At 40.5% G+C, this 20,483-nt stretch overlaps 1 protein-coding gene across 3 annotated transcripts in view; it reads left to right on the forward strand.

Moving 5' to 3' along the window:
- The window catches only part of IQGAP3 (IQ motif containing GTPase activating protein 3), a 69,356-nt gene that overhangs the window by 16,604 nt on the left and 32,269 nt on the right, over positions 1–20,483 (forward strand). The window contains exons 3-15 of one of the 3 annotated variants that reach the window (XM_074223204.1): positions 2,400–2,556; positions 3,059–3,136; positions 4,407–4,483; positions 4,971–5,038; positions 6,804–6,917; positions 7,211–7,389; positions 8,871–8,958; positions 10,391–10,554; positions 10,847–10,934; positions 14,535–14,698; positions 15,510–15,667; positions 17,217–17,338; positions 17,479–17,642. In XM_074223204.1, the coding sequence (XP_074079305.1) occupies positions 2,400–2,556; positions 3,059–3,136; positions 4,407–4,483; positions 4,971–5,038; positions 6,804–6,917; positions 7,211–7,389; positions 8,871–8,958; positions 10,391–10,554; positions 10,847–10,934; positions 14,535–14,698; positions 15,510–15,667; positions 17,217–17,338; positions 17,479–17,642 (1,621 nt within the window). The remainder of the gene's footprint in view (positions 1–2,399; positions 2,557–3,058; positions 3,137–4,406; positions 4,484–4,970; positions 5,039–6,803; positions 6,918–7,210; positions 7,390–8,870; positions 8,959–10,390; positions 10,555–10,846; positions 10,935–14,534; positions 14,699–15,509; positions 15,668–17,216; positions 17,339–17,478; positions 17,643–20,483) is intronic. The other 2 variants (XM_074223205.1, XM_074223206.1) reach the window with 2 other exon arrangements.

The following is a 20,483-nucleotide window of genomic DNA, read 5'->3' on the forward strand; positions in this document are numbered from 1 at the left end:
GCTTCTAGGACATCAAGGGCAATTTTGTTTTTTAGGTTTTTGCAAGGCAATGGGATTAAGCTGCTTGCCCAAGGCCACACAGCTAGGTAGTTATTGTCTAGTCCAGATTTGAATTCAGGTACTCCTGATTCCAAGGTGGGTGCTATATCCACTGCACCACCTAGCCACCCCTATCAAGGGCAATTTTCCTGGAGAAATTCTTTAAAAATGAAATCAAGGCTCTTTTCCTGATCATGACCCTCAGGCAGCCCAAAAAAAATTTAAATTGTCTCTTCTGGATCTGTTTTCCAGGTCAGTTGTTTTTTCAGTGAGATATTTCACATTTTCTTTTAGTTTTTCATTCTTTTGATATTGTTTTATTGTGTCTTGATTCCTCGCAAAGTTATTAGTTTTCTTTAGCTCCATTCTACATTTGAAGGATGTTTTTTCCCTTAGAGAGCTTTCTTACCTCCTTTTCCATCTGGCCAATTCTGCTTTTCTCTTCTCTTCATTAAGTTTTTGAACTGCTCTTTCCATTTGACCTAAACTGGTTTTTAACATATTGTTTTCTTCAGCATTTTTTTGGAACTCCTTCACCAAGCTGCTGATGTGGTTTTCATGTTTTTCCTGCATCTCTCTCATTTCTCTTCCCAATTTTTTTCTACCTCTTACTTGATTTTCAAAATCTTTTTTGAGTTCTGTCATAGTTTGAGCTTAACTCTTATTTTTCTTGGATATTTTTCTTTGATAACAGAAGCTTGGACTTTCTCATCTTCTGAGTGTGGGTTTTGATCCTCCATGGAACCAAAGTAATTGTCTATGGTCAAGTTCCTTTTTTCTGTTTACTCACTTCCCTGGCCTGTTTTGGAGTGCTTTCTGAGCTTTTGAATATTATTGGAATTTTTATTTTATTTTATTTTATTTTATTATTGGAATATTATTGGAACACCCCTGCAAGAACCTCAGTTCCTTCAAGGTCTTATAAAAGACTCTGGCTGCTCTCCTGCCTGTGCTCTAGTCTGTGGATGACTACAAGCACATCCCTCTGCTCTGAAGCTGTGAGGAGGGTCCCAGCTCTATGGTAATAGGGGGACCCAGACTGTGACCCCAGACTGAATATTGTCAAAGTACCACAATCCTGTCCCAGGGACAGAGGAGAGACCTTGACAGTCTCCTTCCATCCCCTTACCTTCCATGGACTGAGCATTCTGTAAGGAGCTGCAGGGCAGCTCCCTACTGGTCAGATCTGTGGGCCTGCTTCTATTTCCTGGGGTCTGGACTACATTGAGAACTGTGGCTGCACTGAGGAGGGCCATGCTGACCTGGGCTTCATGCTTGCTCTGGCCTAGTTTTCCCTACTGATCTTCCAAGTTGTGTTTGGTGTTCCCTGGGTTGGCAGCTTCAGGAAACAGCTTTAGTTGCCAGGGCGGGTGCTCCCAGGGATTCAGGCACCTGCCAGCTATTCCCAGAGGGCTGGAACTCCTTCACTCCAGCATGGTGATCCTGGCTGTGTTGCGCCCCCCCCCAACCCCATGGAATAGAGCCTTCCTACAATCTTCCAGATTACTTTGAGCTGCCTCACTGGATCTTTCTGTGGGTTCTGTCTCTTGAAAATTTAGTTAAAAGTCATAATTTTAAGGTTTTTGAAATATTTTGGAGACAGGTCCTAGGAAAGGCTGTTCTCATACCATCATCTTGGCTGTGCCCCACCCAGTCTTTTTTGTGCTGTTGTTTTCAGAACTGGTTCTGAGGGTCTACAAGTTTTCAGTACTTTCAGTTTAGTGTGATTCAGCGAGAGATGTGGTCACCACTATTTGTTCTACACTCTGGTGTTTATACAGGAAGGGCCTCTGCTCTTCATGGTCCAACTGTGACCATGGTCCCTGCTCAGGCCCCTTGTGACCTGATCAGAAGCACTCTCCTCCATGCTGGAACCACAACTCTGAACTGTGTACAGGCAAACAGAGTCTCCAGATAGCACCAAGTACTACACTTTGGGCCATCAAGGAGTCCTGTATAATTTTTCTGTTGTTGTCTCTGAGCTGAGAGCTCAAAAAACTATGGGTGCTTCCAAAGCCCACTGCTGGTGTAGCATGTGTTCTAGCCAAGCTCCCATATGGTGTCTGGCATGTTTCATTCCACTAGAAGATTTCTCCCAGCTCTTAATCTGTAATTCTAGGATTCCAGGTGTGTGGGGGCAAATTGAGAGAAGGTAGGCTGAGAACAGATAGGGGACAGAAAGAGAGTAAAAAAGAGAGACTGTTAAGTAAGGGGAGGAGGCATTCTGATCTAGAGACCAGAGAACCTGGGGTTCAGGGAGCAAGATTCAAATGCTCCAAATTTACTTCATTGTGAATGTACCCCTTGGGAGTCTAACTGGAGGGGCTACAACCTACTTACTCCTTTGACTTTGCCCTCAGTTGGATGGAGGCCTGTCTGAAGGAAGAGTTGCCTTCTCCGGTGGAGCTGGAGGAGAGCCTTCGAAATGGGGTTATTTTGGCCAAATTAGGACACTATTTTGCTCCTGATGTGGTTCCCTTCAGAAAAATCTATGACTTGGAGCAATTGCGGTATAAGGTGAGGGGGCCCAGTTTTCTTCCCTTGTTCCCTTCCTTATGCCTATGAAAGGAGTTTGTTCTGGGTCATCTTCCTCTTCTGATCATAGTGGGGCTTCCTAAAGAGTAAATTGTACTTCTTTCAGATGCTGGGGATATTTATACAACAGATTTAAGAAATTAAATGGCCCCTGACCACTAAATCATTGCATAAACTGTTACTCTTATCTAAGATAACCCTGGTGCTACTTTCCATCTGCCCTTTCTTTTCTATCTTAATTTGTAGCCACACCCCACACCCCTGCCGGCCTGTCCTCCCCCAGTGCTGGTGTCTAGATCTTTATCCCGCTGTATCATCTTCCCTTCTTAAGTTCAGGGTCTGTCTATGGCCTGGGACAGTGACCTGTCTCCTCAGCAGATAGCATCCTCCCACAGGATCTCCCCACAAGTGCTCTGCACAGTCTCTCTCCATAAGGGGTTCTCAGAACTATGTAGGGACTGACTTTTCTTTTCTTCCTCTTTAGGCAACTGGGCTACATTTCCGTCACACTGATAACATCAACTTCTGGCTGACTGCAGCGTCTCACATTGGTCTACCAAAGGTAACATTGGTCCTGTTTATAATGCACATTGGAATCAGGACCTGTTACTCACTCCTTCCTGGTCCTCTGCACCACATCTTTGTCTCCCATCAGCTCCTTTGCCCCATGGCTCCCATGTTCCTAACCAGCTGAAGCTGATAGCCTTGAAATGGATAAGACTTCACACAGGCCACACACACCCCCTTCTCTAACTGTATCAGAAAGAAAATTCCCCTCTACACTTCCCTTCTGAGTCCATAGGAGTTGTAAGGATCTGTGCAATAAGAGAGATTTTTCTGCGTTTATATACATATATATGTATATCTATATGCATTTATATATGTATGTATATAAAACACTTTTCTGTATATATAGTATATAAAATACTTTGCAAACCTTAAGGCCGTCTATGAATAGAATGGTATCTGGCATAGTGTAAACACTTGATGACTGTGATCTCTATCTAATTATCTTTATATATATGACATGTATATTTTCAGAAAAAAAGACAGTATAAAAAATCCAGATTCTGGCACTGATAATTTATAGTGAAACTTCTTTCAAAAACTGTCAGAAACAATAGAAAAAATTAGACTTTTAGCTGCCAAAATAATGTACATTTCCCTCTCTTTCTCCTACTTTAGGAGTATGTTAGAATCTTATTGTGTAAATTTACCATTGTCTCATATATTTACCCCTTATTGTGGCATGAATTTATAACAATATTGACTTTCACTCTTCTCCCCACCTAGTAGGGATTAGAAATGGGGGCAATTGGGCCATAGATAAACCTGGGTCATTGAAACTGGTTATACCCACTGTGATTTCCCATAAAGGATTCGCAAATGAGAAAACTCCCTCTCTCAATGCAGATTGTTTATATTCTCTGCAGCCTATAGTCTTTTTCTTTTATTTGGAGACATTGTTGCCCACAATCACACAGCCAGTAAATGCTTAAGGCTGAATTTGAAATCAGGTCCTCCTGACTCCAGGATCAGCACCCTTTATAGTGTGCATCACCTAGCTACCGCTGCAACCTATAGACTTGAAGTTTCCCTAGAGAGGTGAAATAATTTATTTAGGGCCATACAACCAGTATGTACCAAAGGCAGGACTTGAACCCAGGTCTTGACTCTGAAACCAACTTTCTATCCACTATGACATACTACTTCTCCAAATGCCACCCATATTTACAAAGGTTAAAAAATGGTACCCTGAGTTTCTTCCTTCCTCAGACTTGGGTGCATCTACTAGGCTACTTCTTGCATTAATAATTTGGCTCCTCCTACAGACCTTTCTTCCTGAGACTACAGACATCTATGACAAGAAGAACATGCCACGGGTGGTCTACTGTATCCATGCCCTGAGGTGAGCAAACTTCCTATCACCTAGGTTCCTTGATACAACAGAATATCCCTTACAGCTGATATTACATCAGGGTATTGGAAGAAGGACCAGAAGGAAAACTGCCAGAGATGAGAGAGCCTAGAGCTGTATAGCTGAGTATGTGTGCAATGCTGTGTGAGTGAGTAGATGTGGAGATATAACTGTGAGTAGAGTTTGAGATGGAGATGTCCCTGGTTTGTGTTTGGAGAGTAGAACTCTCACAGGAGTGGGATCTGAGCCAGGACCTTCAGGTAGGATAACCCTTGTATGAATGGATAAATATTTAATGCGCCTTATTCCAGATGGAGAGATATTCCTTGAATTTCTTGATCACATTTCTTGGAAAACATTCCAAACTTTCTCTGTAGCCCTCTTTCAAAAAAGCATGATGGGAGCCTGAGGTCACATAGTTTCATATGATGATGTAAAGGAAGTTTCCTTTACAATTTTGTCTTCTGTTTTTCCCCAGTCTCTTCCTCTTCCGATTGGGACTGGCACCTCAGATCCACGACCTGTACGGTAAAGTAAAATTTACAGGTAAGTTCACTTCCTTTTCTACTCAGCAATTCATTTTAATTAAGCCAGCATTTTTTTTTAAAGTTCCATTTATCTGTGCAGCACTGGCAATGCAAAGATAACAACTAAATGATCCGTGTCCTCAGTGACCTTAAGGGATACTGGAAGAATTGCATAATAGTATCTATACAGATCAGTAAATATAAGATAATTTGAGACAAGAGAGAGAATAATACCAGGTAGAATCAACAGATATTTTACATAAGCAGCTGATGTAGGCCTTGGGAGAAGTTAAAGACTCTAGGAGACAGGTCTGAGGATAGTAATACATTGCAGAAGTGAGGAACTGGTGAATGTCAAATTTGAGGAAAAGTTAGTGGGCCAGTTAGGCTGGAATGGAGAGAACAGGAAGGGAAACATTATGAAGTAAGCCTAGAAAAAAATTTTTTTAAAGGCAATGGGATTAAGTGACTCGCCCAAGGTCACAGCTAGGCAGTTATTAAATGTCTGAGACTGGATTTGAACTTAGGACCTCCTGACTCCAGATCTGGTGCTCTATCCACTGCACTACCTAGCTGTCTTGTAAGCCTAGAAAATTAAGAGAAGCACAGTGTCACGAAATTTCAGATGGCAGGTTGAAGAATTTGGGTTTTATTCCAGATTCAAGATGAGTTACTGATGATTTTTAAGCAGAGCCACATGGTACTGTGTTTTAGGAATCTTCATTTGGAAGGAATATGGAAGTTGATTGGAAACAGGAGAAATGAGAAGCAGGGAAATCAATTAGAACAATTATTCAGGAGGCATCTGGGCAGTCCAATGGATAGAGCACTGGGCTTGGAATCAGAAAAATTCCTCTTTGTGAGTTCAAATCTGGCCTCACTTAATAACTGACACTTAATAACTGTGTCAGCTTGGCCAAGTCATTAAATTCTGTTTGCCTCAGTTTCCTCATTTGTAAAATGAGCTGGAGAAGGAAGTGGCAGACCACTTCAATATCTTTGTGAAGAAAACCCCAAATGGGATCATGGAGAAGCAGACATGCCTGAAGTGATTAAACAACAGCAGTAGTGTAATGAGAGGTGATGGGGACCTGAACCAGGGAGTGGTCATGTGAGTGGAGAGAAGGGTAGTAAATTAGAAAGAAGCTGTAGGGGGAGAAGCAACTGATTGATATAGGTAACAAGGGAGAAGGAAAAGACCATGGATAACTGAGTTTGTGAATCTGGATGACTGAGAAGGTGATGTGCTAAATGGAAATAAAAGAAGGATGGGAGGGAGAAAGGAGATGTGCTGAGTTTGAGGTGGAGATGCCCAGCAGGTGAGAGGTGGGGCTGACTATATAGGTTTGGGAGTCATCTCTGATAACATAATTCAACTCATGGGACCTGTTGAGATTACAAAGAATGTGAAAAGAGAAAAGGGGGCCCTGGACTGATCCCTGGGAAAGAGTATCTAGAAGGCCCAAGAGTATCTAGAAGGAGGGAGCACATGTGTGACAACATCAAAACCTATGAAAAAGTCAAGATGAATGGCAAAAAGCCATCCTATTCAGCAGTTAAAGATGACTGATAACCTTGGGAGGTTAGTCTTGATTGCAGAGTAACTTTAGAAACCAGATTACTAGGGATTGAGAAGTAAGAGTTGAAAAAAAATGGAAACAAAGAGTGGGGATGTCTGTCCAAGACTTTGATTAGGAAGGGAAGAATAGACCAGGGTATGTGGCAGGAGGGGCTGATGCTCTGAGATTTTTAGTGCTATGAATTTATCTATGATGTTTTTGCAGAGGAAGAGCTTAACAACATGACCTCAGAGCTGGCCAAGTATGGACTGCAGCTGCCAGCATTCAGCAAGATCGGGGGCATCCTGGCTAGTGAACTCTCTGTGGATGAGGCTTCTGGTAGGTAGCAGCTGAACTCTGCCAGAAGAGAGGCTTTGGAAGAGGGGGAAACTCCAGGTTAGAGGGTAGAAAACACATCCCAAAAAGAGAGGTTCTTCTCATCTCTCACCTCCAGGTGGCCTTCTAGCTTGGCTAGTGTATGAGTCCTGGAGGAAGTTACGATGTTCAGTATGGATTAGAATTAAAGTCAACCATGGTTGATTTCAACCTGAAGTTTGCTTCTGCTCCCTTGATCTTGTTTTCATTGTCTCATTTCTCTTCCTACTCCAATACCCTTCCTCTCTGCTTTCTAGTCCATGCAGCTGTCCTTGCCATCAATGAAGCGGTGGAGAGAGGGGTAGTGGAAAATACTTTTGCTGCACTGAAGAACCCCAATGCCATGTTGGGGAATCTCCGGGAACCCTTGGCTGCCGTTTACCAGGAGCTGCTTGCCCAAGTGAAGATGGAAAAAATGACTAATTCCAGGAACTGGGTAAAGAGAAGTTCTGGGGCTTGAGCTCCCATTTGTTGGGTTGACTGACCTGGGGAAAAGCTCCTTAACTCCATCTCAAAGCCTTACAGTCTGAAATGAAGTAGGGAATCTTTCCTGCTTTACGAAAGAAAGTGCTCTGTTATTCTAAGCTAGAAGAGTTCAAGAAATGTTATCTGGGTGGTTCAGGGACACGGGATAGGGGTGATAGCAGAGCAATGGGAAGAGCTAGAAGAGGGTTACTCTGGCATAGTGGACTGATTGCAGTATTTGTGTTCAAATTCTATTTCTGACATTTGCCATATGACCATAGGCAATATACTTATACTTGAGCCTCAGTTTCTTTTTCTGTAAAAATAGGAGAATATATGCAGCAGTACCTCTCTCCCCCATTGGGAAACTCAAATGAGATACTGTATGTAAAATAGTTTGCAAATTTTAAAATATGTCAGTTATATTAAAAATTTGTTATAACTTAGCATAGTACTCAGTTTATAATAGATATTGGAAAATTTTTGAATTGAACTAAAAAGGAAGAGAATAAGCATTTAAAAAGTGTGTACTATGGCCAAGAGCTTTACAAATATTATTTCATTTAATCCTTGGGAGATAGATGCTGTTATTATCCCCATATTACAATTGAAGAAACTGAGGCAGAATGTAGTAAAGTGACTAGTCCAAGGACACATAGTGTCTGAGACTGGATTTGAACTCCAAGGCTCCCCCTTTGCTACCTCATTTCCTCAGAGTAGGAATCTAAGAAGGGGATGAAGATTTAGTATTTAGGGCTCCTGAAAAGACCAAGGATATAAGGAGGAGGATTCCTGAGTTCAATCTCTGTGAAGAGCAGAGACCCTGGGGTGCTACTGGTTAAGACTGGATTCTAGATGCCTAGAGATTCCTTTTTTTGGGGGGTGGGGTTTGGTTTTTGCAAGGCATTGGGATTAAGTGATTTGCCCAGGGTCTCACAGTTAGGTTATTAAGTGTCTGAGGCCAGATTTGAACTCAGGTCCTCCTGACTTTCTATTCATTGCATCATTTAACTTCCCAAGCCCTAGCGATTCTTTTTTTTTCGTTGGGGTTTTTTTTTAGGTTTTTTGCAAGGCAAATGGGGTTAAGTGGCTTGCCCAAGGCCACACAGCTAGGTAATTATTAAGTGTCTGAGACCGGATTTGAACCCAGGTACTCCTGACTCCAGCCACCCCTCCCCTAGAGATTCTTAAGATTGGTTTAGATTGGGGCGGCTAGGTGGTGCAGTGGATAGAGCAACACCCCATTTGCCTTGAAAAACCTAAAAAAAAAAAAGATTGGCTTAGAAGTGCTGATAAGTAGGAGGAGGGAAATTTAGGTTTGCTTCTGGAACAGGTTAGCTCTCTAGAAGCTGTGGAAGTTGAAGAACCCAGAAAAGTTGACTAAAATCTTATGGAATGGGGAGAAAGAAAAATAAAGAGAGGACTTATCTCAAATTGATCTCCTCTTCTCAGTACCTCCAGGATGATGGACAGAACCATGACATCTATGACAGTTACCTGACCCAGGCAGAGATCCAGGGCAATATCAACCAAGTCAATGGTAAGAATTTGAAACTGCAACTATAGATCCAGTGGAGGATGTGTGGCCAGGGCTTTCCTGTCCCAGTCAAAATTTGAACTTTTTTTTCAAACTTTTAAAAAAATTTATTTATTTTTGAATTTTACTACTTTTCCCCTAATCTCACTTCCCTCCCCCCCACCCCCCACAGAAGGCAGTCTGTTAGTCTTTACATATATTTTTCCATGCTATACATTGATCTAAGTTGAATATGTTGAGAGAGAAATCATATCCTTAAAAAAAAAATAAGAGATAGCAAAATTACATAATAATTCTTTTAAAATTAAAGGTAATGGTCTTTGGTATTTGTTCAAACTCCACCATTTGAATCCCTTATTAACATCCTTTGGTCCAGTGGTGTCAAAATGATGACAGATCAACTAATCCATACATAAGGATTGGACCATAGATTGACATAGTTTTAAAATGTAATGTTATCTATGATTATTATGGATCTATATGTAGCATGGTTTTACATATATAGTCTAAATTAGATTGCTTTCTTTCAGGGGAGGGGAAATGGAAGGGAGGGAAGGAGAAAAAATGTAAAATTCAAAACTTTGCAAAGAAATGATTGTTGGGGGCGGGGAGCATAAGGAAAAAATGATTGTTGAAAACTACTGTTGCATGTAGTTGGAAAAAGAAATAAAATAATTAAATAAAAACAAAAATAAAATAATATAATGTTATTTGTTGTATTTTTATTTAATATTTTCCAATGATATTTTAATCTAGTTTAGGTAGCCTACACCTTTGAAATTTTTTGTTTAGATCATTCTCTCTTTCCCCTCACACCTCTACCTCCCTAATTTAAACCAAATCAGAATGAAGCCTTCATATTCTTTTTCCTTCCTCTAAAAATTACAAATTTAATGCCTGTAAAATCATACAGAAACATGACTTTCTGAAAGGGGGAAATACGAAAAATTTGGGAAGGAAGCGTTGGGGAAGAGATGAGGTTGAGAAAGAGAAAAAGTGTTTGGGGGAACAGCTTATTCTATCAGTTAGGTCAAAGAAGAGGCATAGACACTGAGAAAGTAGAGATACTGTCATTGAGATGGGGAGGCTGATGGAAGGAAGATCCCTAATGTTTGGAATGGACAAAACAATAAGAAACCTTTGTAAGTTTTGGAGTAGGGAAGAGTAGTTAGAAAACCACTGTCTTCGATGTGATTCTGGTTACTGATGATGGGAGATAGGAACAGAGTGAGGGCATTCTAAGGCTCCTGGTTCCCCCAAATTAAAACTGCACCTTGGGTGGCTAGGTGGAACAGTGGATAGAACACTGGCCCTGGAGTCAGGAGTACCTGAATTCAAATCCAGCCTCAGACATTTAATAATTACCTAGCTGTGTGGCCTTGGGCAAGCCACTTAACCCCATTGCCTTGAAAAAAAAATTGCACCTTTCTTTTAGTTAATGGAGCTCTGGAGGTCATTGATGAAGCTCTGGAAAGACAGAACTCTGTTACCTTGCTTGAAGCCCTCTGTGACTCAGCTTTGGCCCTTCGAGGAGTGAGGACAGATTTTGGTGACTGGTATCTGGAGCAACTGAGTTTAGACAGAGAACAGAAAGCACTGGTAAGTCTGAGAGGAGGGAAGAAGGAGTAATCCTACTTGGCCACAAAGGAGTCCTTCTTAAAGATCCCTTCTCTTCTCTCTGACTATCCTACCCCAAAGCTAGGATAGACTATTCCTGTTCCATTCAACAAATATTTATTAAGCAGCTACTATATACAAGACCATATTCTATCTGAGATTGTAAAGGTAAAAAAACGAATCATTGGGAATAGCTTACAATCTAATGGGGGTGGGTATCGCATATTCACAAATAGCTATCGTAACTCTTTGGGTAATCTTTTGCCTTTTAAAGGAGCTGGGCTTGGTTGAGCTCCTGGAGAAGGAGGAGGTCCAGGCTGGTGTGGCTGCAGCCAATGCTAAAGGGGATCAAGAACTTGCCAGTAAGTCACCCACCCTGTGATGGAGGATTGACTGAGAATGGTTGTCAGCCCTCTCATGGACATGGCAACTCTCACTTATTTAGAGCCTACCTCATTCCTGATACCCCTTGATAATGGTTAGAAGACAATTTCAAGAAGTATGCTTAAGGAATTCAGGATCATGCTATTTGCTTGTTACTAAAAGAGGCTTGATTTTGTAAGGCATGCATGCCCCTTTTCCTCTTGGGCATTATTCATCTATTTCCCACTGCTTGGTAAAATGAACTTTCCTTACTACTTTGACTTTTTAAATAAATATTTATAAATAATTATGTATAAATTATATGTATAATATAATTATAGATATATAGTTATTAAAATATGTTAACCTCTTTAAAAGAAGATTCTTTTTTTTATAAAAAAAGAATAAACATTAAGATGTAATCAGTAGCAAAATTTAAAAGAAATAGGATACCTAGAAACACTCTATACTCCTGACTCTAAAGCAATATTTCCTAACTCAGACTATACTATGGACCAGTAAAATCTTGACATCCTTTTCTTGGTTTGTTCTTCCTTCTAAAGCCTTAGCTTGGTCCAGAGCATAAGATCTGGGAGCAAGGGTAGGAAGGAGGGAGAAGCCAATTTTTAAAGCTTAGAGAGTTTGAGAACTAAGAAATGCTTGATGGTAAAAAATTTTGTTCATCGATACAAATTTATTATAGACCAGCACATAAATGGTACTTTAAATTCCACTTGGTTAACAATTTCTTCTTGATTCAATCTTGTGGTAATTATTTTCTTAAGAATTTTTTATGGGTAGCTAGTTGGTACAGTGGATAGAGCACCACCGGTCCTGAAGTCAGGAGGACCTGAGTTTAAATCTGGCCTCAGACATCTAAAAATTACCTAGCTGTGGAACCATGGGCAAGTCACTTGCCTTGCAAAAAACAAACAAAAAATCTTTTAATGCTTTAATTTTTTTCTATCATCACATCAAATTTAATTTATGCCCACACCCTCTAAGTATACTCTCTCTGATATAGATACCATTCTCAAAAGTTACAAATATCATCCTCCCATGTAGAGATGTAATCAATTTAATCTTATTGAATAACAGTTTTCCCTTTGTCCTTATTTACTTTTTTATGTATGTCTTGGGTTTTTAAGAATCTTTTACTTTGTCTCACCTCCATAATTTCCAGACCTTAAATATTAAGAGTGTCCAGGTCATTTTAGCTTACTGGACATTTCAAACTAGATGTTATCTCAAACCTCAGCATATCTAAAAACAAGAAGACACCTCATTATCTTTCCCCCAATCCCTTCCCCTTCTAACATTCCCTATTTTTATTGAAAGGTATCACCAACCTTCCATTTCCCTACATTCTACAACCTCATCTTTACACTTGACTTGTAACTCTTCATCAATCCCATATATCCTGTTCAATTGTCACATCTTGTTTCAGTCTCCACATCTCAAATCCACCACCTTATCTCCATTCATACAACCATGACTCTAGTTCAGGTCCTCCCTCATCACTTCTCATCTAGAGTATTAATATTACCTCTTAAATGGTTTTTCAGCCTTAATTTTCTCCCTCTAAATCATCCTTTGCCAGGTGCTGGAGTGATTTTCCGAGAGTGTAAGCCTGATCCTGTCATTCCTCTATTTAGTTTAAATCTAATAGTTCCCTATTATTTGTAGGATATAAATCCCTTTGCTTGGGTTTTAAAGTCCTCACAACTTGGCCTCTGCCTACTTTTCTGCCTCTTTGGACATCATTCCTTTCCCATGCTCCATCTGTTCCAGGTAAATTGGCTTTCTTTCCTCATTTCTGTCTGAAATGTGTTCCTTTCCCTCCTTCACTTCTTGAGATGCCTTTATTGCTTCAAGACTCAAGTTTTACCTTCTACATAGACTCCCTCTGCCCCCAGCTCTCCCTCTCCAAATTCACTTGTTTATTTTGCATATGTTCTACATATACATTGTCTCAAAGTATAATTTTATTTATACAATTGTATCTCCATTGCCAAGCATAGTACCTGGTATGCAGTAGGTGCTTAATAAATGCTTGTTGATTATTTGATTGCTCATCTTGACAGGGCAACATGTTTGCCCACTAATTCACTTCAACACTGCCCTAGGCTAGAGTGCTTTGCTAAGGGCTTCCTATGGGATCAGATTCATCATGGAATTCACACAGGGAAATCTTGTGCCCTGGGCCTAAGAATTTCTCTTGTAATCTCAATCTTGCCAATAATTTACCTCTTTTTCTTTTTCTTTCCTCCCAATAAAAAAAAATAGAATTTATAATACAATCATTCTACTTAGCCACCAAGAAGAAAAAAAATCATCCCAGTGTGACAAGAGGATCCACAACAACCAATCAGGCAAATTGATATAGGCCCAAGAAGACCTTGCATTAAAGAATGGGATGCCTCTTGTCAGGAAGGCCTCAGATGCTGACAAAAGTCCTGCATCAGATGGTAGAACTAAGAGACCTGCATCAGAACTTATCTAGTCCTTCTTAGGGTAAAGGCTCTTGCCAGGATCCCATCTCTGTTCCTGAGGCCTCTGGGGCCAGCATAGCCAATTTACTTGGCTCTACCTTGTCTTTCTCCTCTTGGATTTGTTTGATGCTTGTGTTGGAGTGGGTCAATTCATGATACTAAGAACAAGAGTATGACCTTTTTTTGCTGAACATCAAGATTTTCTGAGGACAGAGACCTGCTTTACTCAATTCTAAATTACCTGACTCCACCCCACCACTTCTTTGGTACCAACACACCATCCAAGTTTGTTCTAAAAATTTGTCCACACAGTAAGGAGCTTATTAGCAAGAGATTTATCATCCTCTTCTGCTCACTTTTCTGTCTCTGTGCTTAAAATAAGGTTCTGCTCTGTGTGTGTGTGCATATTAAAACAATCACAATAATCTACATTTCTACAGCATTTTAAGGTTTCCAAAGCCTTGGCAAAATATCACTTCCATGAGATAGATAATATGTGTTGTCCCTTTTTGAAGAAACTGCTTAGGGGGCTAAAGTGACTTGTTCACATAAATCACATAACAAGCAAAGTGCTGGGACTGGGATTTGAATGTAAGTCTTCGGATTTCGAATCTGGTCTTAATGCTCTCTGTATTAAACCATAATACTGCTATGGTGTTGTTGATTTTAAAAAAGCTAGTTTGTTCCTTTGGTAGTTTTTTAAAAACTTCTTTTAGCTTCTGCTCGTGTCACTTCATATAATCCAATCTTTGTTTCTTTGTAGTCATCAAATCTATCATTTTTAAAAACATAATATACTAGAGCAATGATATATCATAATTATTCTTCCATCCCCCCCCCCCCCCAGTGGGGACACATAGAAGTTGTTTCCAGCTTCCTGCCATTACAAATAAAGCAGCTAGCTTTGCTTTTGTATTGAAAGATCCCTTTCCCCTGTTCAACAGCATCCTCTGGGCGTGTCCTAGAAATGGCATTATTGGGTCATTTGGTATGAGAAGTAGTTTTTTAAACTACTTTGCCACTGCCACATTGGGGAGTAGGGCTGGAGTGGGGGCAGATACTTTGCTTAAATGACCAGCTGAATCAGCTTTTCTCTTCCCCTATCAGTGCTCCAGGCTGTTGGACGGATCAATAGAGCCATCCGGAGAGGGCTGGCAGCAGACACAGTGAGGGAGCTCATGTGCCCCGAAGCCCAGTTGCCTGAGGTATACCCCTTTGCTAAATCCATGTACCAGCAGGAACTGAGTTTGATTCAGCAGCAGCAGGAGGGGGTGAGTCACAAAAAGGGGGGACACACCTGACAACTGAAAAGATTTATGGATCATCATGGGCTTCTCCTCTTCTCCTTTCCCATGGTCCTCTGTCCCTTACAGAACAGAAATCTTGCTGAGCTCTAACCCTTGATCTAACATACCAGTACCCCACCTTGGACCATAAGGAGGGTTCTGAAGCAAAGAAAAGGGCCTTAGCCCACACTTCCAAAACACAGACACAGGAATGGGAACAGAAGTCTAATAGACCTGTGGTGAGGGGTGGAAAAGCTTGGTGGGGAGGGAGGGGTCTCCGGCAGAAGTGGATAAGCTTCAGAAACCTTCATAAAGAAGGTCAGGATGGTTTGGAAAGGTTTGACTGGGGGAAGACTAGGATTCATGGAGTCCAGTGAATAGAAGGTTGAGGGAGGGTGGGAGCAGGTTGGGTTAGGATGGAGGACACATCCAACGAAGGGTGAGCCAGTGTGCAGTATGTATTTGCAATGGGATGTAGGCTAATGAGATATAAGATTGTATAGTAATAATAATTGTCACCTAAATACTGCTCTTTAATATTTACAAAGCATTTTACATATGTTATCTTATTCCATCCCCACAAGAATCCTGGGAGGTAAGTGCTTTTATTATCCTCATTTTATAGATGAAGACACCTAGTCTGAGAGTTAAGTGATTTACCTAGGATCACACAGCTGGTTATCACCTGAAGCAGAATTTGAACTCAGATCTTTCTGACTCCTATCCATTTAGGAAAGGGAGAGAGTATCCTTAAGGCTTCACATTTGTCAGGGGGACTTCCATGTTTCTCTCCTAGGAACTGGCTCAGGAGGAACTCTTTGTAGCTTTGGAGATGCTTTCTGCTGTTGCCCTGATTAATCGGTATCTGGAGGCTGGAGATGCTGGAGGCTTCTGGAACAGTCTGGTGAGCCCAGCTTTGGGCCTAGCTGAAGTGGACAGAGAGAATGCTCAACGGTAAGCAAGGCAGAGGACCTTGAAAACCTCAGGGATAGAGAGAAACAGGCCACTGAAATGAAGACAACTGATTTCCATGGTACTTTTAAGGGTTACAAAGTACTGTCCTCAATACCTTTGTGAGGTAAGATAGTGCAAATATTATTAGATCCATTTTGCAGATGATTCATCAATCAATAAACATTTATTAAATGCCTAGAAAGAAAGCAAAGTGACTGGACCTGAAGTCAGGAAGACTCATCTTTTTTTTTTGCGAGGCAATGGCTAAATAATTATTAAGCATCTTAAGGCCAGATTTGAATTCAGATCTGACTGACTCCAGGTCCAGTGCTTTATCCACTAGGCCACCTAGCTGCCCCAAGACTCATCTTCCTGAGTTCAGATCTGGTCTCAGACATTCACAAGCTATGTGATCCTGGACAAGTCACTTAGTCTTCTTTGCCTCAGTTTTCTCATCTGTAAAATGAGCTAGAGAAGGAAATAGCAAACCACTCCAATATTTTTAAGAAAATCCCAAATGAAATCAAAGAATTGAGTTGAACACAACTGAAATGATTGAACAACAAGGTGAATAGTGAAATATTATTTGATCCATTTTACAGATGATCTCTCAATCAGTAATAAGCAGTGTGCTAAATACTGGGAATAAAAAGGCTGAAAAAAGAGTTCTTGCCCTCAAGGAGCTTCATTGAATTTGAGGGAAGGGTGGAGAGAGAGATATATACAGTATATGCATTTATGAATCTATGCGAAATCAGTGCAAGATTCTATGGAGCTAGAGGCGATGTTATCAAAGGCTGGGGGCATTGGAAAGACTTCCTGGAAAAATTAGTTCTGAAGGACACAGGGGATTCTAGGACACAAGAATCTGAGGTGAGGAGACCAGGGACATACATGGTGTGAAGAATGGGATATGAGAGCCTCCTCTGTGAGGAACATATGGTCAGACTGAGAGTAGGAAAAGAGGAGGAAGGTACTTAAAAGTATGTCCCTTTCAGTCTTTGGGAAAGTTTATAGGTCCTTAGCATCAAGTAAACAAGTTTCTGAAATAGTCCACTCTCTGGGAGCAAATTCATTGTCTCTGACTTTGGAAATGAGCTCCTTCTTTAGACTTGGAGTCCACACATCTCTCTTCCAGCTTTAAGTTACTACCTGCTTCCCCTCCAGGATCCATTTTGGAAGATGGTCCTGGACTTGTGGAAAAGAGAAGATATAATCTGATTGTTTCCCTGACTGGGGGATTGGTGGAAAGTTGGTGGACAATGGAAAGATGACTGGATCTTGGATTCAACTCTTTTCACCTCTGAGCCTGTCTCCTCATCTGTAAAATGAGGATAGTAATATTTGCACTTTCTACAGCATGAGGTTGTTGTTGAGCAATCACTGTAACCTTAAAGCATTTAGATAAAATTTAAGCTATTACTGGTTCTTAGCGTCTCTCCTTTGCCCAAATTTCTCACTGGGAGGTAAAATCCTCCATCTCTCTAAACTCGTAAATGCTCTGAGATCCCAGACCTCTCAATTTATCTTGTCTTTCCTTAATCCTCAGTTATTTTGATGCCCTGGAAAGATTGTGGCAGGAACGGAATGGGACTGGCTCCTTCCTAAACTGGAATGATTTGCAGGCCTCTGTGAGCCAAGTCAATGGTCAGGTCCAAGAGGAGACAGATCGTGAGTTGGGCCTTGGAAGGGATGAACTGTGTTGGGAGTCAGACTCATAACCCCCAGTACCGGTCAATGTAACTTCTTTTGTATGCTATGCATTCTATTCCTAGAATGCAGCCTTTAGTAGACTCTTCCTATTCCACCAGAGATCCTTGCTGTCAGTCTCATCAATGAGGCTCTGGATCAGGGAAAACCAGAGAAGACCTTGACTGCCCTACTATTGCCCTCTGCTGGCCTGGATAATGTCACTCTCCCTGTTGGCTCTCTGTACCACCATATCCTGATGACCACCAAGAGAAAGAAGGCCCAGGTAGGCTTGAGAAATATTAGGTCACATGATGAAAAATGTTACCCACCTTCAGAGAGAAATGAAACATACTTTTTAAACTTTTATTTTTTTGTCTGTTTTCATTTGTAACATGTCTAATATGAAATATATTTTGCATGACTTCACATATCTAATCAATAACATTGTTTGCCTTCTCAAGGAAGGAAGAGGGGCAAAAGGAAGGGAAAGAACTGGGAACTTAAAATCTTAAAATGAATGTTGAAAAATTTTTAAAAAGTAACAGAAATATTTAATAAAATAAAAACATATTCAAAAAATTATTATCTAGTTTACAACAAGAACTGAACACTCATTATAGACATGCCCTGTCCCTAGGCACTGGGAGAATAAAAAGGGAAAAAGAGGTACCCAAAAGACACAAAGGCAGGAAAAAGCAGCCTGATGCTGTGGGTTCAAATACTATCTGTATGACCTTAACTAAGTCACTTATCTATTCTTTTCCTCATCTGGGAAAGGAAAGTCTTAGAATAAACAGTCTCTTAAAGTTTCTATGTCCTGTAATCTCAAAGGAAAGAGTGGAGCTATTAGAAGCAGTCTGGGGTGGCTTCCCAGAGAAAGAAGCAGGGTGGGGAAGGAGAAAGGGTTGAATTAAGGAGAAGGTAGGAGTTAGAGAACATTACAGTTAAAGGGAGTGGCTTAGAGTTTAGGGGAATTGTTTAAAGAGTCTGAGGCAAGGGGCAGCTAGGTGGTGCAGTGGATAGAGCACCAGCCCTGGAGTCAGGAGTACCTGAGTTCAAATCTGACCTGACACTTAATAATTACCTAGCTGTGTGGTCTTGGGCAAGCTACTTAACCCCATTTGCGAGTCTGAGGCAGACTGGAGACTCCAGAGAGTTCTTTGGTGTTGGGGTGCCCAGAAGAGGTGATGCAGGATGGATCAAAGACTGAAGGCCAGACTCAGAGTTAGGGCCTACTCCAACAATAGAGAACCATTATAAGTATCTGAAGAGGGAGAGAATTTATTCCTCCTCCTTGTTCTTCTTTCTTCTCCTTCTTCTCCTACTCCTCCTCTTCCTCCTTGACCCTCCTTCTTCCTCCTTCTTCCTTTTTTGGAGGGTTATATTGAAGAACACAATTTCTTTTTTTCTTTTTCTTATGAACTTTACTTTAAAAAATTCAGTGAAGATTAAGCACTATAATTTTAAAATATTTAAACATTCAAGTAAGGATAATTCATATTTCTACAGTGCTTTAAGTATACAAAAAGCTTTCACCACCATAATATCCTGCAAGTATGTGATACTATTTACCCCCTTTTTATAGCTGAGGAAACTGAGACTGAAAGATGTTGTGTGATTTATCTAGGGTCACATATCCAGTAAATATTTTGAATCCAGGGCTTCTGAAGCTAGTTCTTTTTTTGCTTCATGGACCCCTTTGGAAATCTAGTAAAGCCTATGGACCTCTAAGGTTTGTTTGTTTGTTTTTAATTTATAATTGGAGATGCCAAATGTTCCTTAAAAGTTAGTAAAAATAAAAATGTAGGGAGGCTAGATGGCGCAGTGGATAAAGCACTGGCCCTGGAGTCAGGAGTACCTGGGTTCAAATCTGGTCTCAGACACTTAATAATTACCTAGCTGTGTGGCCTTGGGCAAGCCACTTAACTCCATTTGCCTTGCAAAAACCTAAAAAAAAATGTAACTTTTTTTCCCATCCAAGATCATAGATCTCAGGTTAAGAATCCGTGCTTTAAAACCTCTCTTGAGGGTGGCTAGGTGGCGCAGTGGATAGAGCATCTGCCTTGGAGTCAGGAGTACCTGGGTTCAAATCCAACCTCAGACACTTAATAATTACCTAGCCATGTGGTCTTGGGCAAGCCACTTAACCCCATTGCCTTGAAAAATCTAAAAAAAAAAAAAACCACCTCAAGGGGCGGCTAGGTGGTGCAGTGGATAAGAGCACTGGCCCTGGAGTCAGGAGTACCTGAGTTCAAATCTGGCCTCAGACACTTAATAATTACCTAACTGTATGGCCTTGGGCAAGCTACTTAACCCCATTTGCCTTACAAAAAAAAAAACCTCAGTTCTCATTGATCATATGTTTGAATATCAGCAAATAATATTCCTAGTTCTAGAAAGATTTTACTTTATAGAATAAATGTGTTTTTGTTTTTTGTTTTTGCAAGGTAATGGGGTTAAGAGAAATATTTGCTCAAGGTCACAGAGCTAGGTAATTAATTATCAAGTGTCTGAAGCCACATTTGAACTCAGGTCCTCCTGACTCCAGGGCAGGTATACTATCCACTGCACCACCTTGCTGTCCCAATAAATGTGTTTTTAAAGAAATTAGTGCAGAGGCCATCTAGTCCCATTCCTTTATTTTATAGATAACCCATGAGAACCTATGAAAGTTAAATGACTTGCCTAAGTTCAAACAGATAGGGTCAGAAGCAAGAATGTAACCTATTTCCTCTGATGCCAGAAACAGTGCTACAATAGAAGTGGTATATGTATGTAATTCTTCTCCTTGTTTGACATTCTTTACAGTGACATATTCTATTGATGTATCATTCCCCATCTAGTATCATTCCTCATTCAGTTTCTAGTTTTTCCCATATTATAAAAGCTTGTTATAAAAATCATTATAGAGAAGAGAGCTTAAAGTAGTAGAATGTGGAATCCTGAGAGTCTTAAAGATTGAGTTTGAAACTCACCTCTGATATTTAATAAATAAATTTTTCAAATAATAGTAAGCTAGTGTTTATATTGTACATTAAGGTTTACATAGTGCTTTATAAATATTCTCTTTTGATCCTTATAACATCTCTGGGAGATAAATGTTATTATTATCCCATTTTAGAGT

This window comes from Macrotis lagotis, chromosome 2 (assembly GCF_037893015.1).
Source record: "Macrotis lagotis isolate mMagLag1 chromosome 2, bilby.v1.9.chrom.fasta, whole genome shotgun sequence".
Taxonomy (NCBI): Eukaryota; Metazoa; Chordata; class Mammalia; order Peramelemorphia; family Peramelidae; genus Macrotis; species Macrotis lagotis.